The 22,196-nt window shown below is 52.7% G+C and overlaps 1 protein-coding gene across 1 annotated transcript in view; it reads right to left on the bottom strand.

The window, feature by feature from the left end:
- Nucleotides 1-7,937: 7,937 nt before the first annotated feature.
- Nucleotides 7,938-22,196, bottom strand: part of RAB3C (RAB3C, member RAS oncogene family) — a 44,903-nt gene continuing 30,644 nt past the window's right edge. The window contains exons 3-5 of the mRNA XM_081089097.1: nucleotides 20,948-21,066; nucleotides 11,144-11,268; nucleotides 7,938-8,688 (exon numbers count right to left, since the gene is read on the bottom strand). Of these exons, the coding sequence (XP_080945223.1) occupies nucleotides 8,501-8,688; nucleotides 11,144-11,268; nucleotides 20,948-21,066 (432 nt within the window). The 3' untranslated portion in view covers nucleotides 7,938-8,500. The remainder of the gene's footprint in view (nucleotides 8,689-11,143; nucleotides 11,269-20,947; nucleotides 21,067-22,196) is intronic.

The following is a 22,196-nucleotide window of genomic DNA, read 5'->3' on the forward strand; positions in this document are numbered from 1 at the left end:
AGTTCTGAAAATACTGAAGCCCTTCTGTACAGTTAGTAAATAGCCACTGGACTCTCCCCAGGGCTCCCCCTCTCCTGGTTAGGCCCCACCCCACCGCCAGGACCAATCCCAACCCCCATTTCCCTGGACCCAGAGCCACAGGGGAAAGGAGACTCTGGTCCCATCTCCCAGGGGCCTTCAACACCCACCCCTTCACCCCAAGCAACTTAGCGTCCATCTGTTTTACATAATGGCCTCAGGTAAGACTTGGTTTGCAAAAAGTATTCAGTGTGAAAACAGTTTGAAAACCCCTGCTCACAGTCAGCCTTCAGGCTCTTGCAAGTTTGCACAGTCTAGGATTTCAGGATTTCCGAGAATGGAGGCCTTTCTCCCTATCACACTAGCTCCTTATGAAGTCAAGTGCCAGTCTGCCTCCTGGTGTCATTACCTCGCATCCAAATGGGCAGCAGACACAGGCCTGTGGGTATGGAGATGACCCCTGAGCTGGCCACAGGTGGGAGGGGAGGGGCCTCAGGCCGGAGGAGGCCGGGGCGAGGGACACTGGCATCATTGCAGGCCAGGCTGAGGGACCCTCCCCGCCCCCCACCCCAATGCATCATTGATGGGCTGCCTCCTGCACTCCCCCGCACTGGGGATCGAGCCCACAACCAGAGCATGTGCCCTGATTGGGAATCGAACCCTGACTTCCTGGTTCATAGGTCAACACTCAACCACTGAACTATGCCAGCTGGGCTGGTACTTTCATTTTTGACTCACATTATCCGTGATGAGTACCTGATGGGAGAAATTTTACTGAAGTAATTAATTCCAAATTTGGGCATTTTTGCTATTATCACCACACTAGAGGCCTGGTGCACGAAATTCATGCACTGGGGGTGGGGGGTGTCCCTCAGCCTGGCCTGTATGCTCTCATAGTATGGGAGCCCTTGGGGGATGTCAGTTGGATATCCTTACTGCTGCAATGGAGGCGAGAGAGGCTCCCACCACCGCTGCTCCGCTGGCCAGCCATGAGCCCAGCTTCTGGCTGAGCAGCACTCCCCCTGTGGGAGGGCACTGACCACCAGGGGGCAGCTCCTGTGTTGAGCGGGATTGGGCTGAAAGGGGCTCTCCAACATCCTCCAGGGGTCCCCGATTGTGAGAAGGTGCAGGCCAGGCCAAGGGACCCCACCAATGCATGATCACCAGGCTGGGGTGGGACGTGGGAGGTTGGCCAGCCGGGGAGGGACTGTGGGAGGGCTCCAGGGTGTGTCTGGCCCATCTCACTCAGTCCCAATCTGGCAGACCTCAGCAGCAAGCTAGCCTACCGGTCAGAGTGTCTGCCCCCTGTTGGTCAGTGCATGTCCTAGCAAGTGGTTGAGCAACCTTAGCATATCATTAGCATATTATGCTTTGATTGGTTGAATGGATGAACAGACGAGTGTACACTTAGCATATTAGGCTTTTATTATATAGGACTAGGGGCCCAGTGCACAAAATTCTTGTGTGTGTGTGTGTGGGGGGGGGGTCCCTCAGCCCAGCCTGCATCTCAAAGATGTTGACAACCCATAGCCTTAAATAAAAATGTATTCACACTCTGTCTCAGGTTTCTCAGCATTGGGCCTAGACGAGGATCATCATGAGAAATGGAAATAGGCATCCTAAGATGAAAAATAATACCAACTGAAGGGGTATATACAAATTATCAGACTAAGGCTGGAAATTCAGGAATATAATCTCTTAAGATATTTATTGTAATCTCCAAAAATTAAAACAAGATAAATCCAAAGAACCAAAATCACTTTCTATACAGAATTCACATACAACTTTAATACCTAATACAGCACATACCATTTTTACACAATTAATTTCAGTAGAGAGAACTGAAACTTCACAATGTGAATACACTTTATAGCTTTGAACCAGACAGGAGCCCCTGTGGACAGGTGGGGGCTGTGTGCCGAGTAGCAGTTTTCAACCAAACGCTGCACCCACTGGGGGAAAGCACGGAGCTGTTGCTAATATTTGCTCAGGACACGCTCCACAGTGCCCCAAGGAGCCGGTGCCATCACAGAGGGGGTTCGTCTGTGCACCCCAACACTCTGTGGCACAGGGAACACTGGCACACCTCCGGGCGCCATGGCGCTGTCTGCGGGTGACAGTGAAGGGAACCCTTGTGTTTGGCGCCTGGGAACGATGTCAATGTTTCTAATGTGTCTTCAGAACAATGCGTGTCCCGTGGCCATGTCTTCAGAACAATGCGTGTCCCGTGGCCATGTCTGGGGCTGCGCAGCACAGACAGCGACGGCGCTGCAGCCTGTCTTGCTCGTGGGACAGAAATAGGCAAATGGGGGTGGGGGTGGGGTGGATGGGCTTCACAGGCCCATTTGGCTGCGAGAACAATGGCTTACAGCTGCCCGCTGTCGTCTTTCTGTTCACGAAGAACATCTGTCCCCATCCTGCTGTGTGTTGGGCACAATCTCCTCAGGTCAGATTCTCTCCGTGGTCACATCTGACGTCTTCAATGGGGTCGTTCCCTCCTGTCCGGCAGGCCCCACTCCCTGTGCTCCCACTCCTGCCCTAACTTCACATTTAGACACATCCTGCCCGCCCCCCCCCCCCCCGGCCCTCCCCCTTCAGTCACTAAGCTGAGTGCTGGGCACATGAGACTCAGCAGCTGTGCAATGGCTGACTAAACATTAAAACACACTCTTAATTATGATTCTAATGTTGGCTACCTGCTTTCATTTTGCCTTAATTTGTTACAGGGCCATCACTAACCACCAACTTCCTCAGTGGGTTTGAGAGCTGAGTACGCGTTTCTGGCTATCCCAGGTGAGCCAGGCACACATCCCAGTGGGCGCCCAGAGCCATCGGACATGACTGGAAGGTCCTCACGGGCGATGGCCCGGCCGAGGAAGGAGTGGAGGCCTTGCAGGAGGTGCCGATGACCACGCCATCTAGACACCGCTCTTCATCCTTCTGAGTGAATAAGTCCTCACTGCTCGAGGTGTCGTGATGTCCTTTGCTGAGTGAATGGGAAGGCAAAGCACGATTTTAAGATGAATGCTGTGCCTAAAAACTGGGATGGCAGAGAGGAGTTCAAGGTCATTGCCCTACTTTAAACGTCACAAACATAAACAGTCAGAACCAGCCACCAGGCCTCATGGCTGGACTCTGCATCGCAGTGCGTTCTAGGCCATGGCTGTGAGGCTGACAGGGCTGAGGGTGCACGTGAGGCTTTGCGATACCAAAGTGATGTAGGGAACCTGGCTTTTCTGTCTCCACCTTCCTGGTGTGGACAATTGAGAACTGAACTGAAATGACATTAGCTACAACCTAAACAGATACGAATATTTTAGGATTCCCGGGTTGACAGTGTTAAATTTGAAAACAAAATACAAGATTGACTTACAATAAGTATACATACAAATACAAGAGTGAAAATTCTTAGTAGACAGAACATGTGATCAACATTTCTGAGAATAAAAACGACTTTTTCTTATGTGCATATATTTTCTTAGGTAGCTAAATTGGCCTCTTAAAAAAGGCTAAAGGAGAATTCTGAATTAACAAGAAAATTGCTATATAAAGTAAACTAACAACCATTCTGTCTTAAAAACAAAACCCACAATTCTAAAAGGCAAAACTGACATATATTTGCAGGTAACTAGACGTTTGGTCTTATAGGAAATAAAGAACTTTGAGGTAGCACAGAGGAGCTTCACACGACACAATAAGTTACTGACTGTATAAGCACACGCTAGACACACACGGCTACGGGAGATCATTTGAGTAGGTCACACGCCACCCACAGCACTTCGCACATTCGCTGTAATTCACTTTCACTCATTTATATACACTGAATAAGTCATTAAATATTGCACTTATTGGCCCATGAACCCTCAATTCTGAGGTGTTGAGAATAGAAAAAAAATCTATTTTTGTAACATATTTCATGCAACATTTAAGACATTTCAGTTCCACAAACACCATTAATAGTTGTACATGTGGACAGTCCAACGGCGTCACATCACATCTGACATTAACGACATATTCACAGGAACACGGAGAACTTCCATTCAGCACACATCCTAGGGTTGATGGGACAACGCTTGGAAACCATCCTAACGGTGCAGAAAACCCGGACGGACGCAGGACACGCTCACCTCCCTGAAAGGCAGGGGCCTGCAGCTCACACACCACATGCCATTAGGTACACAGTCATGAGCTACAGCGACCCCGGCCACCAAAAACATGGATATGGAAAATTTTCATTCAGATATAAAGTCACAGCCAACTCTCAATTGTCCACAGTAAAGGGAAGTATGAACTCAGGCAAATGAAATACTAGGTAAAGCCCCGCCTCACTTCAGCCGGTGATGCCCAGGACAGCGCAGGGCGATGTGGATGGGAGGGAGGGGAACACAAATGTCACCTCCAACTTGCGCTGTAACACGTGCAGTGACACACACCCAGCAGCTGCGGAGAGAGCTGGGCAAATAAAGCTTGATTTGCCCACAAACAGCTGGCCTGGTCTCAATACGTGAGCTCTAACATAATTTCAGAAATAATGTATTTTGTCTAGAATGTTTGCAAAATGTGTTTTCGCTCTATCCTCTTTTTAATGGGAATCAATTATGTGCACAGACACCCAAATCAGTGCGAAGAATCTATTTTATAGACCGATTTAAATAGTTGTGTGTGACAGCTGGAGTGTAGCAAAAGCTCCCTTTTTTCTGGCACTGAAAGAGCGCCGAATACAGGCATTTCCCTTCATAAAACGTGTGTCATGTGTGTGCACGTGCCTCTACATGTGTCTCTGTGTGTGCATGTGCCCATGTGTGTGCATGTGGGAGAGGCAACACTGTGTTTGTGGCCCAAGTGCAAATATTTTCATCTACCAAAGGGAAATCGTATTTGACTGGAGTGTCAAGCATTTCTGTAAAAATTTTCAAGAGAAAGCGTTTATTTATGAGACACCAATAACAATGGGTAGATGTCTTAGTCACGTTCCCCAGGCCTGGCTTTGCCCTAGGGGAGGCTATACTTCCGGCATCTGGGCCTTTGGTGCACTGCAGGGATACTGATGCTTTTTTCTGGTCATCAACTTCATCTTTTACTCAATCTGTTTCACTTCATTCCAGAACATAAAACAGGCTCATGTCTTTGACTGGCTTTGGTCAAAATTCACCTAAAATATTAAGAACTCTAACAAGCTGACCCTAACGGTCAACTCAGCAGCAAGACTCCTGGTGAGCTGTGAGGTGCAGCTGCTGTCCTAGTGAGCTGTGGGATGCAGCTGCTGTCCTGGTGAGCTGTGGGGTGCAGCTGCTGTCCTGGTGAGCTGTGGGGTGCAGCTGCTGTCCTGGTGAGCTGTGGGGTGCAGCTGTCCTGGTGACCTGTGGGGTGCAGGTGCTATCCTGGTGAGCTGTGGGGTGCAGTTGCTATGCACAGAGGGGCAAAGCTGCCACAGCTGTGGGGCTGCACCTTCCGGCCACTGGAAAGGCCCGAGCACGCTGACAGAGCACAGGGAAGAGTCCTGGAACCACACATGCACTCACATAGGGAGGATTCTAGAGAGACACAGGCCAGCTCCCAAGACACCTGATAGAGCATCTCAATACGATGTGAAAACTCCGAATAAACACTTTGGTCTAGAAGGGTTTTTAGTCATGACTTCAAAATTATCTGCTTTCCACAGGCAGCTGCTCCCTCAGCCCTGAGACAGCCTGGTGGCGTCTGGACACATTTCTAATGGAGTCCCCAGGGCCTGCAGGATGCACCAGGCAGCAGAGGAGCCTGGAGACTTTGAAAGGTCACAAGGAGGAGCTGCTGGCGGAGCGGCCGCATGAGCTCCTCCTGCCCGAGTGAGCCTTCGCAGGGGCTGTGGGGGGTGCCTGGAGCTTCCCACTTAGGACTTGACCCTCAGCACCTTCCACACCCACCCACCGTCCAGAGGCTGAGCTGCGGATCTGCTCCGTGGACGACTATTTGACAAAACAACTTCAGTCCAATGTTTCCGCTCCCTTAGGAACGAAGGCAACGTCCCCAAATCAGAGCACTCGGACATATTTGCTCAGATCCATCAGGTTTGTCTCTAAAAGTAATGGGGGGCGGGGGGGGGGGAGGTGTCCAGAGGGAGAAAAATCCAGTTGAAACACTATTAAACAGCATCGAGGACAAAAGAGGCCTGTCCGGCGTTCATAAGCTGAATGGCATCTGTTTTACGGTGTCTTCATCTTGTGGATACGCATTTAGTGAGGCCATTAGTAAAAATGGCCTCTGGTTGTTTAAGCTGCTGGCAGATGGGGAGCAGGTAGGAGGTGTCGTGTGCACGTGCGTGTGCATGTGTGTGCATGTGTGTGTGTGGGGGCACACATGGCCAAAGGCTGGAAACCCTTGGAACGACAGTGCGATAATTTATGTCATATAACTTGATGTCATACACAGGCGCTCCCTTAGTTAACCCTGGGCTGGATCCTTTTTTGCCAAATTTGACTTTAGAAGGAGGATCCCTCGCTGAGGTCAGATGGAGAATACTCTCCCCACGCGCATCACAGAAGACACACCGTGCCATTCACTCCAGCTCCGCGGGGTCCTTCCTGCAAACTTCTCCCTCGATGAAACCCACACCAAGGCTCCCCTGCGGTGGAAAACGGAGTTTACAGATGCCCCTTGGCAGGACGCTCGGCCGCGGTCCAGTCACCCCGATGATCCCTACGCAGCTCGGCCGCGGTCCAGTCACCCCGACGATCCCTACGCAGCTCGCCCGCGGTCTCCGGCATCTGAGACGTGTCCTGTCCCTGCCCACCGCTGCCCAATACACTCCCACCAGCACTTTCACAGGAAGATTCTCTACTTTAGAAAAGTGAAGAAACATCTTTAACACGAGCCCCAAAACAGGGTGAGCCCACCTCAGCAGCTGTCCTCCTCCCATTTCGGCTGTCCTCCTCCTCCTAATTCGTGCCTTCTGCCGCCTGCTGTTGGCGGGCTGGGCGGGGATGGGCCACCCAGTGAGTCTGAGCAGCAGCTGGGGTTTGCGTTACCCATGGTGTCTCAGGGTGTCGGGATGTCGGGGTGTCTCAGGGTGTCGGGGGGGGGGGGGAAGCGGTGCTGACAGTGCCCTCCTGCCTCTCACATTGCTGCTGGGTGCTGAGTGTCTCCTGGACTCGGAGCATCTGGTGACGGATGCAGGGGTGGGGAGACGCTCGAGAAGGATGAACGGCTGATGGAAAAGGTGGAGAGGACAGTGGTCTCTTTCCCAACCTGGGTCCATGGGGATCCTGTTCAGACGGCTTCTGATCAGGAAAACGCGGGCATCGAGAGCTGTGCCCTGCTGGAGGAGGGCTCCAAGGAGCTTCAATCTGCAGCTTCAATCTGCACCCAGGTCTGAGCCAGAGGGCTGGTGCTGTTGCCTGTTATGGAGCTACCATGTGTAATGGGGGCAGTGCATGTTACGGGGGTAGTGTGTGTTATGGGGGTTAGTGCGTGTTATGGGGGTTAGTGCGTGTTATGGGGGGTAGTGTGTGTTATGGGGGGTAGTGTCTGTTATGGGGGTAGTGCGTGTTATGGGGGTAGTGTGTGTTATGGGGGTAGTGTGTGTTATGGGGGTAGTGCGTGTTATGGGGGGTAGTGTGTGTTATGGGGGGTAGTGCATGTCATGGGGGGCTATCTAGTGAAGTGATGGGAGAGCTCATTCTACAGCTACTCACTGTAGAATGCAATCACCCCCATAACATACACCCTTGCTGTCAGCACGCCTATTGCATAACCTTCAGTGCAATCCTCCCGGCCACCCGGCCAGTGCCCTCCAATGCCCAGCCTGTTGGGAAGCATCAGTGGAAAGAGCAGGCCTGGTGAGGGTGCCCCTCATTTAAACATCTAAGCTATGATCCGTTCAGACCAGTTCCAGGCAGGTGAACACCCATCTCTTAGGAATCTTGCCAAGGGCCTTAAACAATATTTCAATTTCTTTATAGTTGGTCTCCCAGTTATTAATAACACTGAAAACGAGACACAGTGACCTGCCTTGTACAGTAACCAGCCCTGAAAATGGGTAATTTACTCAGAAAATATGAGTCCTGTGCCCACTTGATTTTCAATTAAAAGCAAACAAGACATCCTGAGATCTCCCACCTCCCCTCCCAACACAAGCAAGGCCTTGTTACCATCCCCTCCAGTGACCAGCAGAATTCGAACCCATGGCACAAAAGTCAGCAGAAGTGCATGTATAGCCTGAGGTCCCAGCAGTAGCCCAGTCTGAGAAGAAATCTGAAACATAAAGACCCTAGAAGACAAAGAACAAATCACATGCAAATACCAGATGTGGGTGGGTGGAGAGTCTCATGGATTTAAGATCACGTATTTGCCACATTTCCACTCAGGGAGTTGCCCAAGAATTCAGTGCATGGAACAGCCATCGACACACAGCTCTCCCTCGTCTCCCTGCGGCAGTGAGTGCAGGCTGCCGGCCTTCCGTGGATGCTGCTGGCTGGTGCCAGGCCACGCTGCCCTTGAGGGGTTAGCAGCCACAGCCAGGCTGCGGCGGGGGCGGCGTCTCCTTGAGCCTCGCGCTCTGCTTCGCAGCGGTGGCGGCCTGCTCCGTGTCTAGACTCTCTGACATTTTGTCACAGATGACGTCCACCAGGCGCTCGAAGGTCTGCTTGACGTTAATGTTGTCCTTGGCACTTGTTTCAAAAAACTCAAACCCTGCAGGGAACACAGGAAGCAGAGCCCGGTCATTCTGCCAGAAGGGAAGGGACTTGGGTGTGGTTAGGGCGGGGATGGTGGGACAGGGCGGGGGGTCTGGAGAGAGGCATGCGCTGCCATTTCCACAAACCCTGGGCTCCGTGATGCTCAGGCGCTTTCTCTCTATGATTCACCTGTGCTCCCAGCGAGGCTGCACCGACTGAAGGAGCCCTCGGCCAGGTCGGGAGCCAACACTCGGGATCCTCAACACAGGGTTTATCTTTGCTTCCGTCCCAACCCTGGCCACCGTGGAACCTCGTGAATGCTTTTCTAGCACTGATGTTATTTGGCATTTTCCTCTTTCCCCATTTGGATCCTACGAAAATAATTAATTCCCACAGTTCTCCATTAATTCGAAGCTTGGATTTCCTGTGCAGAGTCTGCGGCACCAACTTGGCCCAGCTCTGTCTCTGTCCCCAGTGGAAGGTCGGAGGGGGACTTGGTGAATGGCCACCAGGGGGCGCCGCCGTGTCACTGAGTTCCCTGGAGCTGCTGTGCCTCCTGCAGGAAAAGCTTGAGTGGGATTAGCCTCCAGGGCTTTCAGCTCGGCCATCTATCGGCAGCAACATCCTTCATCTGCGGAAGGACCCTGAGAAATTTCAAATGAGCTGCTAGAATGGCAAGTATAAAAATGCAGTGAGTTTCACACTTCTAGGATGTGTGATGGCACCTGGGCCCAGGCGGCTTTGTATGCTGCTCCGGACACAAGCTAATCTCTCCCTTCATGCCCTTCACCCCCACTTCCGCCCTGAGCTTGCCAATCAGTTGCCATGGACTGCTCTGGTCCATTTGGGGACATTGATCTGGGGTGTACTGGGTTGAACACAGAAACACTTTCCTAATCTAGTCTGCATTTTACCCTATAAATCCTTGGTTACATCTGGCCCCATCTCAGAGGAGCCACGGACTCAGAATGATTAAATCCTGTGGCTTCACCCCAGCTCCTTGGGCCAAGGACAAAGAATGGACTGACATTTTACATCCATGTCAAAATCCCTCTGGCGCCTCAGAACCACTTACTTCTTAAATAGTATCGAAGGGTAGAGAACAAAAAGCCAATACATTTCACCAGGAGGCGAGCGACCTGCAACTGAAGAGAGTACGATAACGCACGCAAAGAAGATGCAAATAAATGCAGAGATTTTATGCTCGTGGATTAGAAGAATTACAATGTCCATACTACTACCCAAAGCAATCTACAGATTTAATGCAACTCCTATTTTAAAAATACAATGGCATTGTTCACAAAAATAGAGCAAACGATCCTAAAATTTGTATAGAACCACAAAAAGACCCTGAATCGCCAAAGCAACCCTGAGCAAGAACAACAAAGCTGGAAGCATCACACTCCATGAATTCACACTCTTTTACAAAGCCACAGTCATCAAAATAGCATGATATTGGCAAAGGAACGGATCCATAAATCAATGAAACAAAACAGGAACCCAACAATAAACCTCTTCCTACACCGTCCACTCCTTTACGACAACGGAGCCGGGAGTCACAGAACACGTCCCCCATAAGTGATGCTGGGTGAACGGGACGCCATTCCAGAGAGTGGGATGGGAATGCTACCTTAGCTCACGAAGAAAGGAGCTCAACATGAATGACATGACTGTGAGACCCAGACCCTGACACCCTGGAGGACACGGGGAAGCTCCTTGACGTTGGCCTTGAAGATGATTGGGTTTGACACTAGAATGAAACTCAATGAAAGCAAGAACAAAAAACCAACAAAATCTAAACAGAAGTAACAACAACAAAACAAGTGAGAGAGATCAAACTAAAAAGCAAGAGAAACAAAACAATGAAAAAGCAATCTACTGAATGGAGGCAAATATTTCCAAATATACCTGATAAGGGTTTAATATTCAAAATATGTAAAGAGCTCATACAACTCAATAGCAAAAATTCCAATGAAAAATGGACAGGGGATCTGAACAGACATGTTTCCAAAGAGGACGCACAGCTAGGACCTCGTGGCGCAATGGTAGCCTGTCTGACTCCAAAGAGGATGCACAGATGGCCAGTAGGTCCAGGAAAGATGCTCAAAGCCACTGGTCACCAGGAAATGCAAGTCCAACCACAGGGGAGGCTGCCTCACAGTCAGGACAGGCGGTGAGCACCACATAACGGACAAGCAGGAAGTGTCGTGAGGATGTGGGGGACGGGAGCCCCCCTGCAGAGCCTGTTTCTCCTGGAGTAAGAACGGGGGCCCGTACTGGGTCACAGTTGGGCAGCCCCGTTTGCCTCTGTGAGGGGCTTGGATCCTCACGATGCCCGAGTGTGGGGGGACCCACTCGCCCTGGAGAGTGTGCGGGTTCCCACGGCCGGGCTGACCATCTCCCCCAGCCCATTCCCCCACGCAGCTGGCCTCGGGGACTGCCAGCTCCCCTCCTCGTCCGGTGCCACTTACCAAGCTGTTCCCCCAAACGCCGGCCCCTCTCCACCGAGACGACACGCTCGTCCTCCATGTCACACTTGTTCCCCACCAGGATCACCTGGGCGTTATCCCAAGAGTAGGTTTTGATCTGAGTTGACCTGAAAGAAAAAGAACAGGCAAAAAAGTGATCAGAAGACAGTGGAACAGCACAAAATGAAGGAGGAGAAATATATCCCACACGTGATGGTAACAGCAAAAAAGGCCCAAATTTGGAATTACTTAGTCCAGTAAAATATCACCCATCAGTACTCGTCAGGGATAACAAGTCAAAAATGAAAGTACCAACCCAGCCAGCGTGGCTAAGTGGTTGAGCGTCGACCTATGAACCAGGAGGTCAGGGTTCGATTCCTGGTCAGGGCACATGCCCAGGTTGCGGGTTCGATCCCCAGTGCAGGACGTGCAGGAGGCAACCCATCAATGATTCTCTCTCATTATTGATGGTTCTATTTCTCTCTCTCACTCCCCTCCTCTTTGAAATCAATAAAAATGTGTTTTTAAAAATGAAAGTACCAAAGATGCTGTGTGAAGGATTCTTCTGCACTTGATGAGCTGACATTACGACGATTCCTTCCTTGCCCACACCCACCTTCACAGCTGGCCCAATGTGCCCAGACAGTCTCTGCTTTAGGAGAAAAAGTCTCTGTTTTAGTAGAAAAAGTCGCATTTTCTGAGAAACCCCTCAGTTCCAGGAAATCCATCACACACAACCTGTCAACTGGGCCTAGGAATGGGGAGTCAATGGTAATTTTTAAAATGATTTATAAGAACTAATAGTCATTTTTAAGATAAAAATGCCAGGTTGATCAATATCAAAATTATAATACAATGGGCTGGTGCTTTAACTGACTATAAACGGGGAAACCTAGAATTCAGAATAAATTTCCATGTGACCAACTTTTGATTTTAACTTGGATAATAATTCCAACAGGCAATATTTGCAGGTGCTACTCTAACCGAATATATTCGCTACATTAATTAACCCTTAGAGTAACTCAGGGGGAGAGGGTTCAACCCCCACTTCACAGCTGAGGAAAGTGAGTCCTGGGGCGGGTGAACCATTTGTCCGGGATCACTAGGGAGAGAGGCAGGTCCGCAGCCCAGGCCCCCCGCACTGCTTGTCACAGGTGGGCAGAGGGTTCCGCAGACCTTCAGAGCTCAGGTGTCACAGGAGCAGGTCTTCAATCTCCCTCTGTGAGGGCGGAGACCTTGTCAAGGAAAAGACTCGGGTGGGAGACGTACCTCGCACTGAGTGGTCAGGAGAGAGTGGACACGTCGAAAAGCAAAATACTTGATGAAAGTTTACAGGAAAAGATCTGCAAAGTGTGAAGAAGGGAAGCTCGTGTGTGTCCTTACCAGCAAGTTCCAGATCCCTCGGGATTATTAAACGGAAAATAGCGATGAACTCCCTCAACTTGCAAAGAGAAGAAAAGCAAACAGCTCCGGCCGCGGAGGGAGGTGCACCAGGAAGGGCGCGCACCAGGAAGGTTTGACTCAGGGCACTGAACCCAGCGCAGCTTTCAGATGAGATGGAACCATCCGGTGAATGTGACCATGGCTCCATCTCAGGGGGCACCAGGTTTTATCAGGACAATCCGGGGACGTAAGCTTCCCAATTCTGGTGCCTGAGGTAACGCACCCGTTTAGCGACAGCAAGACGCAGCGCATGCCCATATCCAGGAGCAGAGGCAGCGATCTAAACGGTGCTTTCCTCTTGCTCTGCTGTGCGGGTCCATGAAAATGGTGGACCGCGGTGAACTACGGTGTAAAACAGATCCTGCACACGGAGGGACCTGAACTGCAAGCGCTCACATCGTGTGACCAAGGAATCCCACAGGTTCCTTCCAGGAGCTCAGACTGAAATGGGTGCCTCGGGGTGTTTAAGTTGCCCGCCTGCTCCCTGTGTCTTCAGAGCCACGGCCTGGCCTGGTGCAGGGGGGCCTGGGCATCCCCGATTCCCAGAGAAGGTCACCCGAGGGGGCAGTCACCCTGTGAGGAGGGGTGGCCAAGGCCAGGGACAGGCTTTCCGGATGGGAGGACCCGTGCTAGTGCCATCGGCCTCCTCTGACCTCAGCAAACCCACCCCACGCTGGTGATGTCGACACAACTCTCACCAGGGTCGTGGGGTGCTCCCTTCTCAGCACCTCAGGGTCTGGGCTCCACAGGACTGCCAGCGTGCACACCTTCCCATCCCCTCACCCCGGGAAGAGGTGAGGAAACCAACATGCAGCGATGGACGTCAGCCTGTGTTCCTCAGCCTCAGGGCTTCACAGCGAGGCTCCCACCAACCGGGGCTGCGGGGGGCTCAGGAGGTCACCCCGACTTCCTGACTCGCAAGCATCTCTTCACAGACAGACAGTCTCAGTCCCAGGTGAGGCCATTCTTCCTCCCAAACCAGCTCGACGCATCCTGACCCCTATCATCTCAATAACGATGCATTTTTTCATAGAGAATCTCAAACTTTGTCTCCCGTTCATATCCTGAGACTGAAGTCCTCCCCAGGAAAATCTCTGCCCGGAGTGAACGGTGTGCCTGTTGGGATGGGAGCGGGTCCTCCTCTCCTGCGTGTTTCCACGTGTTCACTGTTTGGATCATTGCTGTATTTTGTAAAACAACTCGCCTGCATGGGGGATGCTTTCAATCCCACTAGGGACCACCTTACTTCTTTGTTGGACACGGACACACGTGTACAGAACGTGGCTGCCACCACTTACTGTGCGTGTGAAACGATGATTTATTTCCCAGTCGCTGCAGCAGCTCCTTTGGGATTTACTTTAAACTCAACAAGATTAATGGGATCAGAAGCAAGATGCTGGTCACCATGGTTACTCAGCAAATGGCAATTAAGGCCGACCCTACCAGGACCGTTCACAGTCATTAAAAATCTGTTGTCATTTAGTGAAACACAAAACCAAAACAACCCCCTCCATGTTTACGTATTTTTTACGTTTGTATGTGTTTTCTTTCTCCCTAAATACAGTCACACACACACACACGCAGGGTTTTTGTTGGTTGGGTTTGTTCTACAACGCAAGGCAGCAGGGGAGGAGTTTTCCATGTTTGACACAGAGATGACTGCCCTCAGCACAGAAGGCGATGATGTAAGTCCATTCCTCCTGTGCTGGGCAGCAGTCACTCCCAGGGGCCCAGCCTGTGCCCCTGAGCACATCCAGCTGGTCACGAGGCCCAACCCAGTGCCCACCACGGGCCTCGTGGCCAAGAACTGCTGGCCTCTAGGCGTCTAATGGGGCCGCGTGCGGGACATGAGGCACCGGGAGCTGCCCTCCCGGCCCCACGCAGGGGACAGGCCTCAGCGAGGCCGTCCAGTCCTGAGAGCTCGCCGTCCACGCACCCCCTTCCCTCGTTCTCCCAGCACCTGGCGTCTCACTGCTCCGTGGACTCCGGATTCGTGAGGGAGTTTCCCAGCCCCCTGCTGCTCGACACACAGGACTGGCCCCTCAAGTTATGTTTTCAAACATCCAATCAGTTACTTACTCAATGTTTCTGGGCCCTTCAAGAGCTCTGAACAATGACTCCCACTTAGAACATCCCCTCAGAACCCCCGGGACCTGATCCTAGGATGGGAAACACTCCATGTGTCTGCCTGTGCCCTGGCTGGGACCCGCGCCTCTGCCCGTTTCGCACCAGGAGGAAGGAGCCCGGCTGCAGAAGGCAGCTGGCTGGCGGCAGGTCCTGTCCTTGCTGCTGGCCCAGGCTGTGGGCCCTGAGTCCCGCTGGCCGAGACACACGCTGCATCTCTACCTGAGCCACGGGATTTCTCAGCCAACGGGGGGACGATGTAGCGCCAAGATCCGTCCAAAGTAAAAACACACGGGACCGAGTTGTTCGTCTTCACGGGCTGTTTGTACAGCTGGGTCATAGAGACCAGTCTGCAAAACCTACACATGCAAACGGCCAGAAGCTCCATGAGATCCACTTCCCCAGAGGGTTAAGATTAACACACGAGAGTCAGTTCGGTCCGACGAGACTAGAACTGCTGGGGCTAGAGCTCTTGTTGTCCTGAGCCGGGTCTTGTCAGGATCCCAGGGTGATGGTTCCAGTCCAGGGGCCGGGGCCCAGGGGCAGCGATTCGGACGTCAGGCGCTGCTGAGGTGCCCACGATGGAGACCTGCCGCCTGGCCTCATCCAGGGCAGGCCAGGCCTGTGTCTGCAGACGCCAGGCACACAGACCTCTCTGCTCCGCACAGCCACCTGGTCCGCAGGAATTCTCTCCCTTTTTAAAGACAGTCAGGTGAGGCGAGCAGACAGGGTGGAGTCCCCCAGGTGCCAGTCTGTGGGGCTTGCCTCACGCTGGGGCGAGGACCCTGTTGGCTTGTGAGGCCTCGAAGCCCCACCAGCAGCAGGGCCAGCAGCCTCTCGCCCCTCGGACAAGCTTCCCCACCATCCAGCCCTTCCTGCCTTTCTCGTCACTCCCCGGGGCCCTGACTCCACTGGTTTCCACTTGAGGGAACTTTTTTTAAAGACAACCTTTCCTTCTAGCTTAAGGAAATTTTCCCTAAAATAAGCTGTTTTATCCAGCTATCTACATTCAGACAGTGTTGGTACTTTTCACATCATAAGCTGATGGGCTATAAAATTCTGTGCTCTAGCAATTTAGAAAGGACTCAGCTCCAGATATAAACTGTGAAGACAAAGATTTACATAAATTACCATATTAATATACATATTTAAAGTTATCAGTTTATGAAGTACGGAAAGATAAGAAAATAATTTTAATTCTAGCAGAGCATCCATTTTTTCACGTTGCTTAACCCTTTGAGTGCCAACCAATATCCTAGGAACAATGCTAAAACTGCCAAGGCATTTTTGCTGATTTTACAACAGATTAGGAAAAAAATTATGATAGTGCTCCCAGCACTTTTGGCGAAAAACAGGAGGAGCACGATCGCGCTCCCTGGCACTCTAGGAGTTAACTATTTGATATGCAATCAGGGAGTGCTGGGCTGGGGGCCACAGCTATGCTGTCCTTCACTCCTGAACGCCAGGTAACAAATCTTTCAAAGATGCGACCCAGAGGCTGCAGGCTGAAGGGAGGCGTTGGATGAAAGGTGGGCTTAGAGATGGAACCGGAGATAGAGATAGTTGTTGTTCTACGATTTGCTCATAAAAAGGAGTGTTTTGACATTTTGACATCAGCAGCTGATGGGCTGTGTCCACAGGACCCTGTCACACTGGCCTTGTCACTACATTTCACTTCAGAGCAACGAAGCTGATTTGAATATTTGGGAAGCCAACAGGTGTCGTCATGGCGGGTGTGGCCGTGGCGGGTGAGCACCACCCTGTCACCTTTAGGAACGTTTTCTACAACGTTCTCTTCCACAAGAAATACAATACAATACTATATTATTCAAAACTCTATATTCAATCCATCATTTTAGCATCTAGTTTTCTGTGTTTTGTAATGTGCATTATAGATTGGCACAATAGTATGTGCTTATTATTTATAAATAAATAAAGGAATGCTTTATAATAAAGAATCTGGTCAGTCTTTGTCCCTAGTTCCTGGAAGGTAACCTCTAAACCAGTGGTTCTCAACCTTGGCTGCACATTAGAATCACCTGGGAATCTTTTTAAAATCCTGATGTCTGGGCCTCATCCTCCGGAAATTCTGTTTCTTGGTTATGGGGTGGGGCCACAACATTAGTAACAAAGAAACAGAATTTCCGGAGGATGAGGCCCAGAAATCATGATTTTAAAAAGATTCCCAGGTGATTCTAATGTGCAGCCAAGGTTGAGAACCATTGCAAAGCCTTACTATTTCCAAAGTGACTGGAGTGTCTGTTATTCATGATGGGTCTCCAAAGCACACCTGATGGTTTATGCTAATGATGACCCACCTGATAGTTAATGCTAATGAGATGGCTCACCTGATGGTTTATGCTAATGAGATGACTCACCTGACAGTTAATGCTAATGAGATGACCCACCTGATAGTTAATGCTAATGAGATGGCTCACCTGATGGTTTATGCTAATGAGATGGCTCACCTGATGGTTTATGCTAATGGAATCAGAACTGGGGAGGGGTGGTCACGCCAGGAAGACCAACCATGTGACCAGACAGCTAGCACTCTGCGGAGGAGGTCAGCCTGGGGCAATGGTGCAACCAGTCAGCCTACGTGGTGACGCCCCATGAAGGTTGGGCATCAGACCTAGGGGAACCCCCGAATGGCAACGTCTCCCCAAGGACAGCCAGGCCCCCACCTGGACCCTCCCGATCTCACAGTCGCCATCGCTCCCTTTGGCTGGTTCTGAGTTGTATCCTTTTGTTATAATGAAACAAACCAGAATGGTAAGGACAGCACTTTCCTGAATTCTGTAGGTCATCCTAGCGAATTGTCAAATCTAAAATGGTTCATGGAAAACCCTGCAGTTATAGCCAGGGGGTCAGGAGTGAGGGGGCCCTGGGGACCCCATGTATAACTCGTGTCTGAAGTGAGGGGTCAGGGCCAGCCCGTGGAGGACTGCGCCTTTCGCCTTCCCTGGCTCTGGGCAGGCACGTACTTTGTGACGACTCACAGCTGGTAGTTGCTGTGAGGATGGGAACGTTTGGGAACCACCCAGCTAACCACTCAGGCCCTGCGGCCTCTCTTCCCTCACTGGCACCCCTGGTGGTTGCTCTGGGAAGGAAAAGTGTCCTAAAAATGTGTGATATTTATAGATCAAAATTAGGTCACAGGACACAATACACTGAGAGGGAGGCCGAGAGCGGGGACTGTGGCACTTCTGCGGCTGTGTGGAGTGCGTGACTCTTGCTCGGGGTTTGGAAACAGGTGGTACAGAAAGGGACAGCCAAGTGGCAACAGGACGGTTTTGTCTGAATCTAACAGAGTCCGCCACCGTACGCCATGAGCATCTTCTCTGGCAACAAGAGAGGACCCTCCTGTGACAAATGTGCTATTTTCTAATTTCCTCTTTTGAATAGTTTCCTTTCATGTCTATTTATTTACGTGGGAGAGGTGCGCAGGGTGTGGTTTACGACTGGTCACTGGATAGTTACCTTAACGAATGGAGCTGCAAAGGTGCTGTTCCACCAGCGGGGAAGGAATCACAGGGCCGGAGCCCCCACCAGGGCCAGGACCCCACGCTGGGTGGGTGGTGTCTGGGACTGCAGCGTGTAGACCTGTGACTTGGTCGCTCCGCTCACTTCCCAGGGCGGCTGCTCTGCCCGGGTATTAGAAGGTGGGCCCAGTGCCTGCGTGGGGACTGAGTGCGCTCACTGCGGGGCAGCAGCCTGGACAGAGATCCCACGGACGACGACCCGAACGCGCCATGAGGCCAGGCAGCCGCAAGCAAGGGGCCCATTTCAAAGCCCAGGCTGCTCTCTACACTGGATCCTCCTTCCCACAGGTTCGCCTGATGCAACGGCACCACCAAGCCCCCAGGAGCCACAAGGCGCACCCAGGGCTTGAGAATGTGCTCTCTTCACAGTGTCATCGTTGTCCCGCAAGGCCAATCCCCCCAAAGACAGGCAGCTAATTCAACGGAGGAGACGGCTATTCAAACGGAGAGACCCTGAGGGAGTCCTGGGAGAAAATGCCATAAATATTGTGACACCAAACTGCTCAGACCGCGTCCGTTTCAGAGAGCAGATGACGCAGAACGAGCAGCAACATGTGTGGGAAACGCTGTCATCCGAGAGCCCAGGTCTGCCTCGGACCTTCGCGTTCCCCCACGGCCTCGTGAGGTCAGGCAGAGCCACCGGACGCACTTCCCGCCCTGGCTTCCCGCCTTCAGAGCTCGGCCAGACAGGAGGCACCCGCCCTCGGCTCCCCTCCGACAGTCTGCACGCCAACCCTAACGCCCACCTCATGCTGTCTCCACGCCAAGAGCTGGCTTCTGGGTCATTCCCCTGCCTCCAAAACGTCCCCGCGCCTGGGCTCATGTGTGGAGAAGACACGGAGGCACACAATGTGCTTGGGCTTTTATTTCAGTTTCTGAAAGGAGCCATGTATCTTCTAAATACGAAGGCGAGTTCAGGTTGGGCTGTCTGTACAGGGAGAGTGTCCCATACCCGTCAGAGCAGCCTAAGAAAGGTCGTCCCTGCCCGGCAGGCATGGCTCAGTGGTTGGAAACTAGAAAACAGCACCCAGATACCAAGAGGTCTGGGCGATTCCTGGTTGGGGCAAAGCCTGGGCTTTGGGCTCTATCCCGCTGAGGCTGTGCGGGAGGCAGCCAGTCAATGTTTCTCTCTCACCAATGTTTCTTTCTCTTTCTCTCTCTCTCTCTCTCTCTCTCTCTCTCTCTCTCTCCCTCCCTCCCTCCCTCCCTCCCTCCCTCCATTAAAAAAGAAAAAAAGAAATGTCACCGCTCAGATCCTGGGACAGGAGAGACTGCCCGATGCCCAGGTGGGAGTGGGAACTTGGGGTCACCCTGTCACTGCCCCTCGGAGCTGCAGCATAACCAGACGGGGAGCTGAGAGGACCTTGGACCTTGACCGAGGTCAGGAAACACTGAGCAAATGCCCATTCCTCTCAGCAGCCCTCAGGCTACAGTTCTTTCCTGTCTGACGGAGGTCACCTGCGTTTCAGTGTGTCATTTACTCTGGAGAAAAAGGAGAGAAAGGTGAAGGTGCGCATGTTTGAAGGTGAAGTTCTTCCTGGTTAAGGTGCCCTGAACGGCACAGAGTGAATTATTAAACAGGCGGGAAGATGGGTCAGACTGTTACCCTTGGTCTGGTGGTTTCTAAACAATATCCATCTGCCCACCAGGTTTCCTGCCTGGGAACAGCCATCCTACCCATAGCTCCGCATCGTGTCATAAGGTGCGGCCTGTGATGCTAAGGTGGGCATCCTCCGAGGTGGCCACGCTCTCAGGACGGGAGCTCGGGAGGGTCGGGCAAGCAGGGCTGAGGCGGGTGGAAATGCCGTCGGTGCGGGAGACCCCGAGTCCCAGTGGGCGAGAGGCACCTCTGATTCGGGACTCAGGGCGTTGACCCCAGCGGGCCCACTTGGTGTTAATGAACTCAGGGACCTCCTGATCCCCCAAAGCTGGAGCTAAACTGGTTCTTCTGTAGAGAACCCGCCCGTCAGCCCTGAGGGCTGGACTCAGGCGCAGGGCCACCAGCTGCCTGTCCCTCCACCAGCTGCCCGTCCCTCCCCAGAGCTGGCGACCAGGCCGGGCCATCCAAGGCAGGAGCCCCAGGCGCACCACGTGGCCACACAGGCTTTCAGACGTGATGCGGCCGTGTCAGAACGGCTCTGGGTTACCTTTCCCTTCGTCCCAGACCTTTGAAACCTTTCAATTTAAAGAAAACCTGCAACAACGTGGCAGATCTGAGAAGGGGGGCGGCAAGCGTGTACAGGAGGGGCCTGATGGGAAACCGCAGGTTCAGGGGCACGCGGCGCCCGGGCAGCAGCGAGCTGCCATGTGGGGTCCCTCCCACGAAGCCTGCGAGCCGGCTGTTCTAATGCAGCTTTACTCGCAAAGCCAGTGAGGCCGGTCTGGGCGTGGACGCCCAGGCCTACAAGGCTGAGGTTCGGGCTCCAGCCCCCACGGTAGACAGTGACCGGCCGCCACACGCTGTGTTTTAGATTCAGTGATGAGTCTGGCCCCACAGAGCCAGGGGATAGGACGCCAGGCACTGAGGGCCCGCATACAGGACACCGCCACGATTGGGCCCATTGGCCCCTACACGCCACACGGGGCCCCGCTGGCCTGTGGCTGCCAGAGAGGACACGTGTGAGAACACGCTACCCCGTGGGCAGCCGCCAAGGGGGAGCTGCTGAAGAGGCCTCGCTGGGGGGCGCTAGCCACTCACCAGTCCTGCACGGCGTTGAAGGACTCCCCGTTGGTGATGTCGTACATCAGGATGAAGCCCATGGCCCCGCGGTAGTAGGCCGTGGTGATGGTCCGGTACCGCTCCTGGCCCGCTGTGTCCTGGAAAGAACGGACAAGCTCTGAGAACCAGGCCATGCATCTTCTGCAACGTGATGAATGACCCCCAACAGGCCCAACAGAGTCCAGCTGTACCAGCCACACATAGCTTCTATCTACCTCAGTCATGTCTTTCCGAGTCATTTGCATGGGTTAAGTCTGCAAATTATGAAAAACTGTTTTTTTGCAAAGATCCAGCTTAAAGCACCTTCTACATGGTTCACTCCCGCTGGCAGCAGGACATAAAGTGAGAAGGAAGATGGTGCACATAACATTCCGTGTGCTCCGCGCAGTGAAGATGGAGGTTACGTTAGCCCGTCCTGTGCATCTCCTGTGTGATGTCAGCGCGTCATGTGGACTACGCTTACGGGAAGGTCTCTGCGTGTACAAGCGTGGGCTCTCGGTTTATGCTGTAAAGTGAGGTCAGACCCCTTCTCTGTGCAGATGTCCCTCAGTCGCGGGGACCTGCCCCTGCGAGCCCAGCTGCTCCGAGGGTTAAGGACATGGAGCACATGGACCTGGCACACACCCAGTGGGAGGCAGAGCCCACAGTCGCAGGGCCCAGGCCACAGGGGAGATGGCCTGGGAGAGCCCAGCCTGGGCGTCAGCGGAATAGCCTGTGTGGGTCACAGGGACTGTGTCCTGTAGCTCGAGACACCACTGCCCACTCAGCAGCACACAGGGCCTGTGGCGCCCGTGCTCCCCTTCACCCCCAGCCGGGCCCAGATTCCCTCCACAGACTTGTGCGCTTCGAACCCAGTTTGCGGGGAAGTGTGATCTGCCTGCGGCCTTCTCCCCTTCTCCTTCAGGCTCAGTGTGCTCCCCAGTTACCCCAACACTCAATAGGCCTGAAGGTAAAGCTAATGTGTCCAATGCCCCACAAATAGGGTCCTTATCATCAGAGTGAAGCCAGCACCTCCTGGTCTCCCTGTGGGGATGGCTGGCCTCTCCCACTCCCGCTGGGACGCTACCCCGCCCTGGGCTAGCAGAGGGGTCTCAGGGCTGCTCACAATGTCCCTGATTGGAGTGGTGCAGCCTGCTTGCCCCTGCGAGTTCAGAGAAGGTGGTCAAACCAGACTAAAGAAATGTGCACATGATTTGGGAGAGCCAGCAGGTGTGAAACGGGAGCTGAC

The sequence above is a fragment of the Myotis nattereri genome, assembly GCF_964212035.1.
Source record: "Myotis nattereri genome assembly, chromosome: 4".
NCBI lineage: Eukaryota > Metazoa > Chordata > Mammalia > Chiroptera > Vespertilionidae > Myotis > Myotis nattereri.